Source organism: Mustela lutreola, chromosome 10, assembly GCF_030435805.1.
Source record: "Mustela lutreola isolate mMusLut2 chromosome 10, mMusLut2.pri, whole genome shotgun sequence".
Classification (NCBI taxonomy): domain Eukaryota; kingdom Metazoa; phylum Chordata; class Mammalia; order Carnivora; family Mustelidae; genus Mustela; species Mustela lutreola.
Genome location: NC_081299.1, coordinates 7,893,045 through 7,908,301, shown reverse-complemented (window position 1 = coordinate 7,908,301; position 15,257 = coordinate 7,893,045). Strand labels below are relative to the sequence as shown.

Below are 15,257 nucleotides of genomic sequence, written 5' to 3'. Positions count from 1 at the left end.
ATTCCTCGGCTCCTGAGAAAATTACTTGCCCAAGTTGTTTCTGCCTGGGTTTCTGATGAGGAGAGGCAACCGTCCTCTCTGCCAGGACCCGGGCATGGGGTTGCCCGTCACCCTCGCCAGAGGCTTCTCAGCCACAGCCTTAGGTCTGGAGTCATGGCCATTTGCAGCTCAGCTTTCCCAAACCAAGGGAGGGGTCCTTGGCAGCCAGCCCCCTGCTGCTCCTTCATGGTTCAGTAGGTGGTGCCCTTCTGCCTAAATTAGGACAGAACCCCCTGCAAGGTTCTGGGCAAATCCAGAAAGATGAGAAGCGGGCACCCCCCACTTTGAAAATAGTTCCCCTTCAGGGTGGGGCAGACGAGTCACTCTGCAGAGCCCACAGCGGTAGGCAAATGGTACCTGTGAGTAAAGCGGACTCCTCCCCTACCACACAGCGCCTGAGAGAAGAAATGGAAGAAATCACACAGCAGCAGCTGGTACATGACAAGTACTGCAAGGACCTCATGGGCTTCGGCACGAAACCGCGCCACATCACCCCCTTTACCAGTTTCCAGGCTGTCCAGCCCCCGCAGTCCAACGCCTTGGTGGGACTGCTGGGGTACAGCTCTCACCAAGGCCTCATGGGGTTCGGGGCTTCCCCCAGCCCAGCGAAATCTACCCTGGTGGAGAGTCGGTGTTGCAGAGACCTGATGGAGGAGAAATTTGACCAGGTAAGTGCTGAGAGGTCCGCCCCCCCCAACCCCCACCCAAGCTCCGCGCTCCTGCTCCCTCACCAACCCTCGCCCTCCTCCCTCAGGTGTGCCAGTGGGTGCTGAAATGCAGGAATAGCAAGAACTCGCTGATCCAGATGACAATCCTTAATTTGTTGCCCCGCCTGGCCGCGTTTCGACCTTCTGCCTTCACAGGTGAGGTTGTCCGCAGACATGTGTCATTCCCTCTTGGAGGGAAATCGAACAGAAGTCGTTCCCAAGAGTCAACGTCTGCCTCTCGTTTGAAGCCAGTTGCAGGGCTCGTGTCTGGTATCTTCGCCTCCCGTCTGACTTCAGGCGCGCCTCGTTCAAGCTGTCACAGGGAGAATCAGGGTGCAGGCAGGGAGGCCGTTCTGGAGCCAAGCAACTGTGCGTGTATGGAAGACAAGTTCATGACCGGCTTAGGAGAGACCAAAGGAAGGGCAGTTTGGGTCTTCGATATTACGCAGTAGCTTCTCTGTGAGGAAGGGAGGATGCGGTGACCGGCCTGCTTCGGCCGCTGGGAACGGCTCCCAGGGAAGAGGGCCTGGAGGTTTCAGAGGCAGGTTTCAGAGACGACAGACTGTGGGCTCCCATCTTCCTGCCCGGCTTGCGCTGGCTCCTGCAGCTGTCCCAGCTCAGGTGCTGGCTTCTCCCCACGGCCTTCCTGGGTGACTCCAGCCGGGCGTACTCTCCTCCCCCTTCCTTTAGGGCCCCCAGCTGTGGGAAGGCTTCGGCATCTGACCTGGGAACGAATCCCACTTCTGTCCTCAACTGGAGGTTTCAGCCAGGTCCTTTGACCCTCCTGGGCCTCCACTTCCTGACTTGTCAGTGGGGAAGGTCAGTCCTTGCCTTATAAGATGAGCTGCGCGAATGCCTGACCACCTCGTCCCGAGGGCCAGAGTAAGCCCCAGTAGATGGAAGCCATTATTCTGCTTTTACTGCCCCTCACTTCAGATCCATTTTAGAAGGAAGGTCAAGGTTAAAAATGGTAGTAATACTCCAGTTGCCTGTTCGTACTTAATATCCTTCTCTTACCTCCCTCCTCGCTGAGTGGAGAGACCCCCATCTTGAACATCTCTTCCCACCTCCCTACGGTGCCCGTCGCCTTAATAAGCATTCAGGAGCACCTGAGAGCCAGGAGGGGAAGTGGAAGGTCAGCCCGACCCTCCTGCCTTTCCCTCCTAGCACACAGACTCATTTCTCACCCCCCCCCCCAGTCTGGACAAAATGGGAAGAATACATGGTTGGCATTCAACGTGCTGTGTGTGAGATGAGAAGGTGTTTTGTAAGGGCGAGACCATTAGCCACATAACATCAATGAACAGAGAGAAAGGATAACCATGAAAATCATATCTTTTCAGTTTTCCATTCTTCCTACCTGGTACCCAGCAGCTGTTCTCCTTTTTAATGACCAGACGTGCCCCCGTGCAGTAGGGCTTTAAATAACCGTGGTTTGAAAGTCTGTGGTTCAAAAGAAAGTAATAACTAGGCCGAATTTGATCAAAGTCTGGCATGCTATAGAAGCAGTTACCCCAGTAAGTTCAAAGGACCGCCTAGGAGCAGGATACCAAGGCTCAGAGGGCCCCCAGGTGTATTCTTTTGATGTGGGTCTTTGTTGTTTTATTAAATATTATACTAAAATGTGTCATTGAAATGCAGCCTGGGCAGCCCCCGTATGTGTGGCCTCATGGGGAAGGTGATGCTTTTTTAAAGCTTGCAGCTTGGAAGTCATTGCTTGAACTTCCCGATGACGTAAGCTTTGGCCATATCAAAAACACGCTAAGATTGGGCTGGAACCTCGAACAATTCCTAGTCCCTTAGGGTGCTGAATTGGGCAAAGGACGTCACCCTCAGCTCCTTTCCTGCTGAAATGCTGTGTCCGTGCAGAAGTCCCACTTTCCTCGTGGATGTCTGAAATTGTGAGGTTACGTAACCTCGCTCTTCTGTTTTCTTCTTCTTTTTTTCTTTTTTTTTTAAGATTTTATTTATTTATTTGACAGAGATCACAAGCAGGCAAAGAGGCAGGCAGAGAGAGAAAGGGAAACAGGCTCCCCACCGAGCAGAGAGCCCAATGTGGGACTCAATCCTAGGACCCTGGGATCATGACCTAAGCTGATGGCCGAGGCTTTAACCCACTGAGCCACCCAGGCGCCCTGCTCTTCTGTTTTCAAGCCCCAGAATGCTTTGACCCCGAGAGCCATGAGAGAAGACCTTTCTCTTTAGAGTAAATGCAAGGGGGCATCTGTGTTGTTTGGACTCTGCTGGCTCCTAAATGAGCTTCTGGGGGCCCTCGGCTCCCCTCACTTGCTAGCAGATGTGTGGTCTTGCCTCCTTGCTCTGTATTTTCTGCTGGTGCATGGACTTGAGGCCAGCAGGATGGAAGGGAAGAAACAGAAGAGGCAAAAATCAGGAAATTCCAACCTTCAGAGGAGTAATAACACTTTCGCTTAAATTGCCCAAGAATCGCTTACCCGTGCACATTGGCTGATGGAAACTTAATGAAAATACACTTGTGGCTTCCCAAATTACAGACTAAGTCTTGTTCTATTAAATATAACTATAAAAAAATCTCTGGGTAATAGCAAAGTGATTTCCAGGCCTAAGCTGAATAGAGTGGCCTGTTTATTACAACAGTATTCAATATTACTTTAAATTTCAGTGTGATATAAAATAGTTTAGATGATCATCTCTTTGTTTTTAAGCAAGATTTAACATATATTTCTTAAACAAGAGCATGTAGTCTTTCCCTCAAAATGTAGCACTAATGGGGATAATTATGCAATGTTACTGTTTTTGGAGACCCTTTAAGATTTTGGTTTTTTGTTTTTTTGTTTTTAATTAAAGTGGGAAAAAAATCTTACATTTCTAATATTTCTAAAAGATGTATCTGAGGAGTGATTATCAAGCTTAAGACTTTCGTTAGTACAGCCTCTAAAATTCTCTACCTTTTTTCAATAGGCTCTCTTAATTTATTCCTTTTTTTTTTTCCCTAAAGATTTTATTTATTTATTTATTTGACAGAGAGGTAGAGGGTACAAGTAGGCAGAGAGGCAGGCAGAGGGAGAGGAGGAAGCAGGCTCCCCGCTGAGCTGGGAGCCCGATGTGGGGCTTGATCCCAGGACCCTGGGATCATGACCTGAGCAGAAGGCAGCTGCTTAACTGACTGAGCCACCCAGGCACCCCTCCTTTTTTTTTTTTTTTTAAGATTTTATTTATTTGAGAGCGAGCGAGCATAAGCAAGGGGAGAGACAGAGGGAGAGGGACAAGCAGACTCCCTGCTGAGCAAGTAGCCCAACGTGGGGCTCCATCCCAGGACCTTGAGATCATGACCTGAGCCAAAGGCAGATGTTTAACCCACGGAGCCTCCATGCGCCTCTCCATTGATTTATTCTTATATTTAAGTGTTTTATAGGAACTCTTACCTTTGATATCTACACCAACCCTGACCTTGAGCCATATGCTTTGTCTTTCTTATGATCAGATACCCAGTACCTCCAAGATACCATGAACCATGTCTTAAGCTGTGTCAAGAAGGAGAAGGAACGTACAGCAGCCTTCCAAGCCCTGGGGCTGCTCTCTGTGGCTGTGAGATCTGAGTTTAAGGTCTATTTACCTCGGGTGCTGGACATCATCCGTGCAGCCCTACCCCCTAAGGACTTTGCCCATAAGTAAGCATCTCTGTTATGATTCCACCTTCCGCCCCATCTGGATGGGGAGAAGGATGCTCCATCCCAGTTTCCATGGAGCTGAAGCCTCCTCCTCATTAAGCCCCAGGGTGTAGCAAATCTCACAAAGCTCAACCCTTCCTCAGTGGAGTGGCAGCCTTTTTCAAATGAAGTTATATACATATATAAATATTTGGGGACGTTGAATACCTTGTGAACATGTTAGATGCCAGTGCTGCTTTTGGTATTATAGTTAACTGGGAATCTCCTAATTTTGCTCTTTTCTCTGGCTTTCAAAGGCCTTTTGATGTAAGACCTGAAGAGAGAGCTTCTGGACTAGAAGTGAAGGGACCTAATGCTCACTTTTTCCTTATCACTGAAGTGAGGTGCATTATTCTACCCCCTGTAGCCGTCCAGTGAAGAGAATACAAGAAAAACCTTCAGTACCCTGCAACCTGGAGAGGCTGGGGTGTCTCCTCTAAGGCTGGAGGGTGGTCAGTGTTGGCTAAAGCTGTGTTTTGATCTTCCTCTGTGTTAGTAGCAAGGATTGGTCTAGTGAAGGGATAAGCCTCCCCATTCTAAAGCCCAGCCTTCTCATTGCGGGGGAGAAGAATTTTCCATACGATGGATGTGCCCTACCCTGGTCCCTGATAGATACACTGTTCAGTTTGCTTCCTAAATAGGTACCTTGGCCAGCCCTGTTAACCTGTATGATGCCTTGTGTGCAAATTCGAGAAAGGGGCCCCTTCCTCAAGATACATGACTGCCATCTGCTGGATTGTTGTAAATTCAAATCTACAGTGTCTCGGGTGTGGTCGGTCCCCTAGAATTGTGCAGTAGATAATCTGGGCACCAGCAAATTTTGGCCATGTCTGATCCCCTGCCCTCCTTGTCCCAAGGTGATCTGGAGGTGGGACATCCCACAATGTCATTGTGTATGAAGTAGTCACTCTTTTGGTCCCCTGCAGGAGACAGAAGGCCATGCAGGTGGATGCCACAGTGTTCACCTGTATCAGCATGCTAGCCCGGGCGATGGGGCCAGGCATCCAACAGGATATCAAGGAGCTGCTGGAGCCCATGCTGGCAGTGGGACTGAGGTGGGTGTCAGCAACCTGAGCTTCTCCCATCTGGGGTAATATGAGCCTTGACCTGTGGCATATTGGACAGCGTTGATAGAGCAGAGCGTGGGTGTTTGCTCATAAAATTGGACAGGCAGGAGAGCTCACACTAAACACAGGCTGGTTTCAAACCCTGGTTCTGCCTTTAGTTAGCTGTGTGATTCTCACCAGTTACTTAACTTCTCTGAGCCTCAGTTTTCTCACCTGAAGAGTGGGCATAATAGCAGCTCCTCTTGTTCAAGGTTGTCACATGGGTTAAGTGAAAGAGTCATGTACCAGGCACTCTGGCCACTGGGCCTTGTGCAGAAGACAGGCTCAGCTGATGTTTGCAGCTGTTCATGGCATCGTTGGGAAGCTGCCTGGTTTTTCTCGCTTTAGTTCACTATCTATAAAATAAGGATGAGGCTCCTCGTTTGCTTCCCAGATTGTTTATTGAGACTTGGTCTTCAGCAGTGGCTAAATTACATTAAGCAAGTTCTGGCAAAGACCAGAAATTCATAGATTGCTTTGAAATCTCTGACATGGCCGAGAGAGTTCAAGACATCTCTTCTATTTTATAGTATTCCTTCTACTTTAAAGACCAAGCAGTGGTGCCCCCGATCCCCTTGCTGGATAAGAGGGGTGTTTCTTCTCAAGAACAGACAGATGTCTTGCCCAGTGCCGTAAGTGCCTGGTTTCCTTCCCCTCAGCCCTGCCCTCACTGCTGTGCTGTACGACCTGAGCCGACAGATTCCACAGCTGAAGAAGGACATCCAGGATGGACTCCTGAAGATGCTGTCCCTGGTCCTGATGCACAAACCTCTCCGGCACCCGGGCATGCCCAAGGGCCTGGCCCATCAGCTGGCTTCCCCTGGCCTCACAGCCCTGCCTGAGGCCAGTGATGTGGGCAGCATTACTCTGGCTCTTCGTACTCTTGGCAGCTTCGAGTTCGAAGGTAAGAAATTGTAGCCACTTTGCCAAGACGGTGAGTGTTGCTGGGAACCCCAAGAAAAGGAGGGCGCCTAGAAGTCCTGGATCTTCCTGGGATCCAGGAGACCCGATAGCTGACCTTGTAGCAGCTCAGCCTCCTGGGCTCTTTGCACGTGCTGTAAATCCTGCTCTCTGTCTCTCTGTCCCATCCTGAGTTTGGGGGCAGATGGTGCTCAGGGAAATTATGCATTGATCCAAGGAATTAATGCTTCAGAGATGAGAAAGTCAGAGATGGAGCTCCCCATCCCCCGCACATCCATGAAGCTGAGATGGTATTTAATGCTTTAAAATGTTTAAGCCAGGAGGCTTTTAAGAATTTCCATTCCTATGGCAGTATGATTTTCAAGAGTGCTGTACTGTGGAGTTCTAAGCTGCAGATAAACCCATATCAATGCCCTAGGGAGATCTATTTCAGGAGAGAAAAACGAATACTTTTGAAATTTAAAATCATGTAGGTAGCAATGATCAAGACTGCAGGAGAACAAGCAAGTACAAAAGCCTAAACGTGCCATCTGAATGCTTACAGCCGTCTGTGGTTTCCCTCTTGTAGCCCCTCCACTTGCACTGATCAACACCCAGGATAATGTATTTGTAATGAATAGAAAGTAGCTCTATTTAAACCCAGCCTACGCCAGACTGTCTTTTGGTATTCAAATCTGGGAACTAAAATCGACAAGGTAAATTTGATCAAGGATTGTTTTACTCTCTGGGAATATAAAGGTTTGGGTCAGAATAAAACAAAATAATTCATTCTTTGAAGGAAATAGAGGATTAGGAGGGGGTGGCTGGAATGCCTTTTTTCCTGTCTCCCCACTCCTCTGCCTCCCTTCTGCCTCTCTGCCAATCAGAAACCCATTTGTAAACCCTTTTTAAAGAGAAGCGTTCTGGGTCAGTATCTTGTTGAAAGTTGAATTCGTAGCCATGAAATGAAAAATGCAGCTAGCTAGTTGTACGCGTGCCGTCTCGAGCGGCAGTGTTTATTTTGTTTTCTCTCTGCCTTTGTATCCAGGCCACTCTCTGACCCAGTTCGTCCGCCACTGTGCGGATCATTTCCTGAACAGCGAGCACAAGGAGATCCGCATGGAAGCTGCCCGCACCTGCTCCCGCCTGCTCACGCCCTCCGTCCACCTCATCAGCGGCCACGCTCACGTGGTCAGCCAGACCGCGGTGCAAGTGGTGGCAGACGTGCTCAGCAAGCTGCTCGTGGTTGGGATAACAGATCCCGGTACGGCTGGTGAGACGGGAGCAGTCTAGGGGAGTTTACGCGCCCGGGGCAGTTGGGATTAGCCAGCTGCATTGCATGGCCTCTCTAGAGACTTTTGGCCTTAGTCCGCTGATGTCTCAGCCAAAGTGCTGGACTTGGCTACTCCAGCCTGCTGGTGTAAAAGCATCTGTCTTTAATTTCTGTTGCCGTTGCTTCTGTGAGTACAGGAAAGATTTGACGGGTGAGATGAGAGAAAGTTACGTGGTACCCTCTCCCTAAGCTGGAGGTGGTGGGTACAGAATCTGGGAAACGACCAGAGGGGTGATGGCTTTGAAGAGGCGTTCAAAGGCATCATTGCCCTTGCAGACCCTGACATCCGCTACTGTGTCTTGGCATCCCTGGATGAGCGCTTCGATGCCCACCTGGCCCAGGCAGAGAATTTGCAGGCCCTGTTTGTGGCCTTGAACGACCAGGTGTTCGAGATCCGGGAGCTGGCCATCTGCACCGTGGGGCGGCTCAGTAGCATGAACCCGGCCTTCGTCATGCCTTTCCTGCGCAAGATGCTCATCCAGGTAATGGTGTGACAGTTGGACCTAGAGGCAGTGGCAAAGGGACTGTCACTGTGAGAGTGGTTGGGGGAAAGAGAGACGAGGACCAGGAAGGGAGAGAAAGGTCGAGATACCTGGTAAAAGCCACCTTTGGCTCCAAGAGTGCTTGTTTTCCCAGCTTCACAGTTGCAGTTCCAGTGCTGATCACCTCGTCAGCCTCTCGGCAGTGTAACTCCAGGGGCCCTCCTATCCCAGCTAACCTCTTCTGCAGTTCTTCTCTTGTTGCTGGCAAGTCCCTAGAGATTGCACTCCTTGGCCCTCTCCGCTCAGCCCGCAGATGGCGTCTCGTTTTCAAAGCACCCGACCTTCCTTTCCACTCTCCTGCTCTTGCTGATGCCAGGTCTGGCACAGAGGCCAAGGATGAGAATGGTTCCAACATTGCTTCTCATGGTCATTGCCCTGGTCTGTGATCCCTGGCATTCGTTCTTAAATAATATCAGATGCCAAGCTAAGCCAGCTAGAAGACTAGAACCAAAGGTAGCTTCAGATTGGCCTTGTGGCTTGATCTACTAGGACTTTTTTTTTTTTTTTTTTTTTAAGTAGGTTCCATGCCGAACGTGGGGCTCGAACTCACAACCCCAAGTCAAGAGTTGCATGCTTTATGGACTGAGCCAGCCAGGCTCCCCAGGATTTTCCATTCCTGCTAAAACCTCTTTCCCAGTTTTTGTCTCCACCTACACACATAAATGGCCTCCTTGCGAGTGGTGTGTGATCCAGTCCTTTCTACCTGACCTCTTCTGGGTCTCAGTGTGCCTCACCCAGTCCTTTCCTGTCCCCCGACTCGACCCTGTCCCTCCCTCTTGATCTGCCTCTTGACCCACCCACAGAAAGCGTAAACACAGATGAATCATTAACATACGTAACTTTCATCCTAGAGAAATGTGGTGTATTCACAATCATAACTAAAGTGACTGTAAGTTATGTCATCAGTCAACGAATTAGAGGATTGTATTATGTTGGCGCTCTTGTTTGTAGCCTGGTGGTTTATTTCTTCAACTGCTGGCCTGTGTTGGGAGCGCCTACCCTTTGAAGTCTTTTTTAAAATCCCTAAGGTTTTGGGAAGGAAAACAAATCATTGTTGAGCCTGCCAACCCAAATCCTGCTTTAAAAAGCCTGATAGAGAAATATTTCCTAATGAGAATATCAATGTGTTCATTCAGTCAATAGATGTTTTGGATATCTTCCAACTTCCAGGTCCTGCTGGGTGCTGGAAACATTAGTGAATAAGCCAGGCATGGCCTGTGTCCTCTAGAAGGTTACAATAAGCCGCCAGGCTATCAGGCCACCTCAGTTTTCCTGATACTGGAGAATGTGACGCACCGTTGAATGGACTTACCATGTACTGAGCTTACCCCTTGAAACCCCCAAATTTTTAATTTTTCTTTTTTTTAAATTTTAATTTATTTATTTTTAAATTTTTTAATTTTTTATAAACATATAATGTATTATTAGCCCCAGGGGTACAGGTCTGTGAATTACCAGGTTTACACACTTCACAGCAGTTTCCATAGCACATACCCTCCCCAGTGTCCATAACCCCACCCCCCTCTCCCTACCCCCTTACCCCCGGCCACCCTCAGTTTGTTTTGTGACATTAAGAGTCTCTTATGGTTTGTCTTCCTCCCGATCTCATCTTGTTTCATTCATTCTTCTCCTACCCCCCAACCCCCCCACATTGCATCTCCCCTTCCTCATATCAGGGAGATCATATGATAGTTGTCTTTCTTTGATTGACTTATTTCGCTAAGCATGATACGCTCTAGTTCCATCCACATCGTCGCAAATGGCAAGATTTCATTTCTTTTGATGGCTGCAGAGTATTCCATTGTGTATATATACCACATCTTCTTGATCCATTCATCTGTTGATGGACATCTAGGCCCTTTCCATAGTTTGGCTATTGTGGACATTGTTGCTCTAAACATTTGGGTGCACGTGCCCCTTCGGATCACTCCGTTTGTATCTTTAGGGTAAATCCCCAGTAGTGCAATTGCTGGGTTGTACGGTAGCTCTATTTTCAACTTTTTGAGGAACCTCCATGCTGTTTTTTAGAGTGGTTGCACCAGCTTGCGTTCCCACCAACAGTGTAGGAGGGTTCCCCTTTCTCTGCATCCTCGCCATCATCTGTCCTTCCCTGACGTGTTAATTTTAGCCATTCTGACTGGTGTGAGGGGTTATCTAATTGTAGTTTTGATTTGTATTTCCCTGATGCTGAGTGATGTGGAGCACTTTTTCATGTGTCTGTTGGCCATCTGAATGTCTTCTTTGTAGAAATGTCTGTTCATATCCTCTGCCCATTTCTTGATTAGACTGTTCTTTGGGTGTTGAGTTTGCTAAGTTCTTTATTATAGATTTTGGACACTAGCCCTTTATCTGATATGTCGTTTGCAAATATCTTCTCCCATTCTGTCAGTTGTCTTTTGGTTTTGTTGACTGTTTCCTTTGCTGTGCAGAAGCTTTTGATCTTGATGAAGTCCCAATAGTTCATTTTTGCCCTTGCTTCCCTTGCCTTTGGCATTGTTCCTAGGAAGAAGTTGCTGTGGCTGAGGTTGAAGAGGTTGCTGCCTGTGTTCTCCCCAAGGATTTTGATGGATTCCTTTCTCACATTGAGGACCTTCATCCATTTTGAGTCTATTTTCATGTGTGGTGTAAGGAAAGGTCCAGTTTCATTTTCTGTATGTGGCTGTCCAATTTTCCCAACACCATTTGTTGAAGGAGCTGTCTTTTTTCCATTGAACATTTTTTCCTGCTTTGTCAAAGATTTCTTGACCATAGAGTCGAGGGTCTATTTCTGGGCTCTCTATTCTGTTCCATTGATCTGTGTGTCTGTTTTTATGCCAGTACCATACTGTCTTGATGATGACAGCTTTGTAATAGAGCTTGAAGTCTGGAACTGTGATGCTACCAACTTTGGGTTTCTTTTTCAATATTCCTTTGGCTATTCGAGGTCTTTTCTGGTTCCATATAAATTTTAGGATTATTTGTTCCATTTCCTTGAAAAAAATGGATGGTATTTTGATAGGGATTGCATTAAATGTGTAGATTGCCTTAGGTAGCATAGACATTTGCATAATATTTGTTCTTCCAATCCATGAGCATAGAACATTTTTCCATTTCTTTGTGTCTGCCTGAATTTCTTTCATGAGTACTTTATAGTTTTCTGAGTATAGATTCTTTGCCTCTTTGGTTAGGTTTATTGCTAGGTATCTTATGGTTTTGGGTGCATAATTTTTCTTGTTTTCAAGTGTGGATACAGACCTTCACAAGTTGAATCGCACATTTGTGCGCTTTGATATGGGACATTTCCTCATGCCTCTCTTTTCCTCATGCCCCTCGATCATCAGAGGGGGCTCTAGGGTATCGTTGTCAGGGCACAGGGATGCTTGCTGGCTCTGGAAGTGAATTTGGGGATCTTTGATTTGGCCCCTGATGCTCCGGAGATTGGTGCTCTCCTCACGGGCATGTTTCCTCCCTGCCAGCCATCTCCTGGCTCCTGTGGGTCTGTTCTCAGCAGTCCCTCTGTCCCCTCTCACTGCTGTCTGCTGTGACAGGGGAAAATGGGCTGCCGGGAGGAATCCAGAAAGTCAGAATTATTAAATCAATAACCTAAGACAAAACATATTATTAAGTTATAAACTCTTCCTCTGGGTAGCTGAGTTAACATGCACTTTTCTCACGGTTCAGAGATTTCCTTCCGGCAACTTCAGCTCGCCAGGAGTCTCTCTTTATTAAGTTGTTTATATCTGTGTCACAGTGAGTAGAATGTGCTGGTTTACTGGTGTTTTAAGGATGTCAGAACAAACTTGTTATTTCTGTTCATCAAGGCCCAAGGGGATTCTGTTGGTATAATCCCTGACTGTTTGGGTTTATCTAGACGTCCCTGAAACCACTACTGAGTATTAATATTTCTTTCAATAGCAGAGCTGGTCTGTTCTCTGATTCTTTGTCATTATTTATAGGCCTCCTCAGTGATTTGCAAAGATTGTTTTCAAAGAGAACCCTTCCCTTGTTCCTCATTTCTGCAGACCCTGGCTCTCGCTGTCCGTGTTGGTGTTCCCAGCCCCTTGGGCCTGTGCCGTACTGTTAAAGCTGTGCTCGGGGACGGCTGGGGGACCATGGGGGCTGGGGCTGATTTCCAGCAGTCTGTCTTCCCATCACTGCTGTGTCCTCAGCAGTTGGCCTTTGTGGAGGATCCAGCAGCTCCTTGATCCATAGTGCAATTCTGGTTCCTTCCTCTGGTTCCCTGCCGTGTTTCCCCTTCAATACACCGTTCCTCTCTAGAACTTTCTCTACCATGCCACCCCTTTCTTTCCTGCAGATTCTGACAGAACTGGAGCACAGTGGCATTGGAAGAATCAAAGAGCAGAGTGCCCGAATGCTGGGGCACCTGGTCTCCAATGCCCCCCGGCTCATCCGCCCCTACATGGAGCCCATTCTGAAGGTAAGTCATAGCAGCTAGAGAAGCTGGTACTTTCTTTGCAAGTCATCTTATGTCCGCTCCTTTGAGACAATGGGAGTTTTTTAGTAGATAGTTTCTTCCGTCCCAGGCTCAGGGTCAAGGGCCACATCAAACATTCTTAGTGAAAGAACAGTGAAAATCTCACCAGTTGGAGGAAAGGGCTCTCCGTATAAGAGATAAGATACAGTGATTGGAGCACATCATCAAATGTGCTTGGAAAGGAGAAGTAGGTAGAGATTGGCGTAAAATAGGTACTTCAAAGTGAAAAAAAGTCAGCTTTAAAATTCGAATATGTTAGAGGCTTTAGAAATCTTTCAGAACTTATGTGAATCTGGCAGATGATCAGGTACTGTGTGAGAAGGCACAGGAAACGTGTTTTTCTCAAGGCATTTCTCAGCTTTCTCATACATCTAAGTAGGCTCAGTATGGAGAAGAGTTTTAGAATTCACATTCTGGAGAAATCCTGGATTCATAAAGCCTAGAAGTAATTTATCTAGGATTGAAATGGTCTCTCAGGTGAATTTTACTCACGTGAAAGAAGGGTTTCTAGTAGATTCTGTCCTGCATTCGTTTTTATCATCCCTTCTTTTCATAGGCTTTAATTTTGAAACTGAAAGATCCGGACCCTGATCCAAACCCAGGTGTGATCAACAATGTCTTGGCTACGATAGGAGAATTGGCTCAGGTAAGGGGACAGCTGCTTTCTCCATAGGATGGAAAGAATACTGTTTAGCCTCTGAGGAAATCAAAATACTTTGTAATGCCATAATCTCTAATCTTACCTGCCACCCTCTTTTTCATTTTATAGGTTAGTGGCCTGGAAATGAGGAAATGGGTGGACGAACTCTTTATTACCATCATGGACATGCTGCAGGACTCCTCTCTGTTGGCCAAAAGGCAGGTGTGTACTGCTTCTTCCGGACTGGGTAGAACAAGCCCCTGAGGCCAGGGCCTTTGCCTTTCTTCGTCACTTAGTGCCCCCAGCCAGTGCCTGAGCCAAAGCTTGGCACACAGTAAATACTCGGAAATATCTGTTGAGGAAAATGAAGAAAGATCTGGAGCCAGAATTAGCAGCCATCCTGACCTGGATTCGCTTTCAGTAATCCTCAGGGCTGCTGGCCAGTGGCCTTTCCTCTGGGTAAAAGAAAATCCAGGTCATCTGTCAGAGCCCCAGCCCCAAGAGGGAAAGAGAAAGCATGGGCCTGTAGCTATGGAGGCAAGTAGAGCTTCAGCATACCCTTCCCCAGCTCTGGCTTCATTTAGTTTGGTCACCGAGGTCAGTCTATGACTAGACCAAAATTAAGAACAATCTTAATTTCCTTTTAAATTGATTTCTCCCATTAATCACTCAGAACGTGGAAGGGCTGTGTATTTCCGTTGAGAACGGTGGGGCTCTTCTTTTATCTCTTGATCTAGTGCTGGTTATGTTGGTTTGTGGCCTTGTTTTTATGCCCAGACTCTCAAGGATTTCTGTTCATGGAAACGTCTTTTCTTGGAAAAGCCTCTAACGCTTCATTGCATCATTTTTCTTTTTTTAAGAATTTATTTATTTATTTGTCAGAGAGAGCATACAAGCAGAGGGAGAAGCAGGCTCCCCACTGAGCAGGGAGCCCAATGCGGAACTTGGTCCCAGGACTCTGGGACCATGACCTGAACGGAAGGCAGACGCTTAACTGACTGAGCCACCCAGGCATCCTACTTCATTGTGTCATTAACAGAGAGTACAAACCATGCTTTCTCTTCTCACTGGTTCAACAAGCCATTGTTCTGTTGCTTGTCCAGGTGGCTCTGTGGACCCTGGGACAGTTGGTGGCCAGCACTGGCTATGTGGTGGAGCCCTATAGGAAATACCCCACTTTGCTTGAGGTCCTGCTGAATTTTCTGAAGACTGAGCAGAACCAGGGGACACGGAGAGAGGTAGGGACCATGGCAAACTTGGTTCTTTAAAGACTTTGCTGGGAGAATGGAGAGATTGTGGCATTAACGTGCTCGGACGGAGTGTTGATGAGCTGTCCTGCCCTCCGTTTTGTTCTTCTAGCTGGTCATTCAGATGTCAGCTGGATGTCGTGGGACATGAGAGGAGGAGGAGTCACGAAGCCAACACCGGACATTGTGATGAATGTTTTCTTTCCCCCCCCCCCTTTCTCACCTAGGCTATCCGTGTGTTAGGGCTTTTAGGGGCCCTGGATCCCTACAAGCACAAAGTAAACATTGGCATGATTGACCAGTCCCGCGATGCTTCTGCCGTCAGCCTGTCTGAATCCAAGTCAAGTCAGGATTCCTGTAAGTGGAGGGGAACTGTGAAAGACTCGCCAAGTTTCTGCCTCACAAAGTCCTCGCTGGCTGTGCTTAGAAAGAGCCTTGGGCTGGATAACAGATTAGAGCATATTGGCCCACTTCATGACTTTTGAATGGAAAGTTAAGTTTTCTCTTGAATCACAACAGGGGTGCTGCTTCCCAGTGTGTCCAGAGTCCTTCCATCTGTCCACATTCTTTGTCAAGGGTC

The 15,257-nt window shown here is 47.6% G+C and overlaps 1 protein-coding gene across 2 annotated transcripts in view; it reads left to right on the top strand.

The window, feature by feature from the left end:
* Positions 1–15,257, top strand: part of MTOR (mechanistic target of rapamycin kinase) — a 126,044-nt gene that overhangs the window by 15,838 nt on the left and 94,949 nt on the right. For both annotated transcript variants that reach the window (XM_059138326.1, XM_059138325.1), the window contains exons 7-18: positions 432–707; positions 794–902; positions 4,210–4,396; positions 5,362–5,490; positions 6,201–6,445; positions 7,490–7,705; positions 8,051–8,256; positions 12,611–12,733; positions 13,347–13,436; positions 13,560–13,652; positions 14,534–14,668; positions 14,905–15,034. In XM_059138326.1, the coding sequence (XP_058994309.1) occupies positions 432–707; positions 794–902; positions 4,210–4,396; positions 5,362–5,490; positions 6,201–6,445; positions 7,490–7,705; positions 8,051–8,256; positions 12,611–12,733; positions 13,347–13,436; positions 13,560–13,652; positions 14,534–14,668; positions 14,905–15,034 (1,939 nt within the window). The remainder of the gene's footprint in view (positions 1–431; positions 708–793; positions 903–4,209; positions 4,397–5,361; positions 5,491–6,200; positions 6,446–7,489; positions 7,706–8,050; positions 8,257–12,610; positions 12,734–13,346; positions 13,437–13,559; positions 13,653–14,533; positions 14,669–14,904; positions 15,035–15,257) is intronic.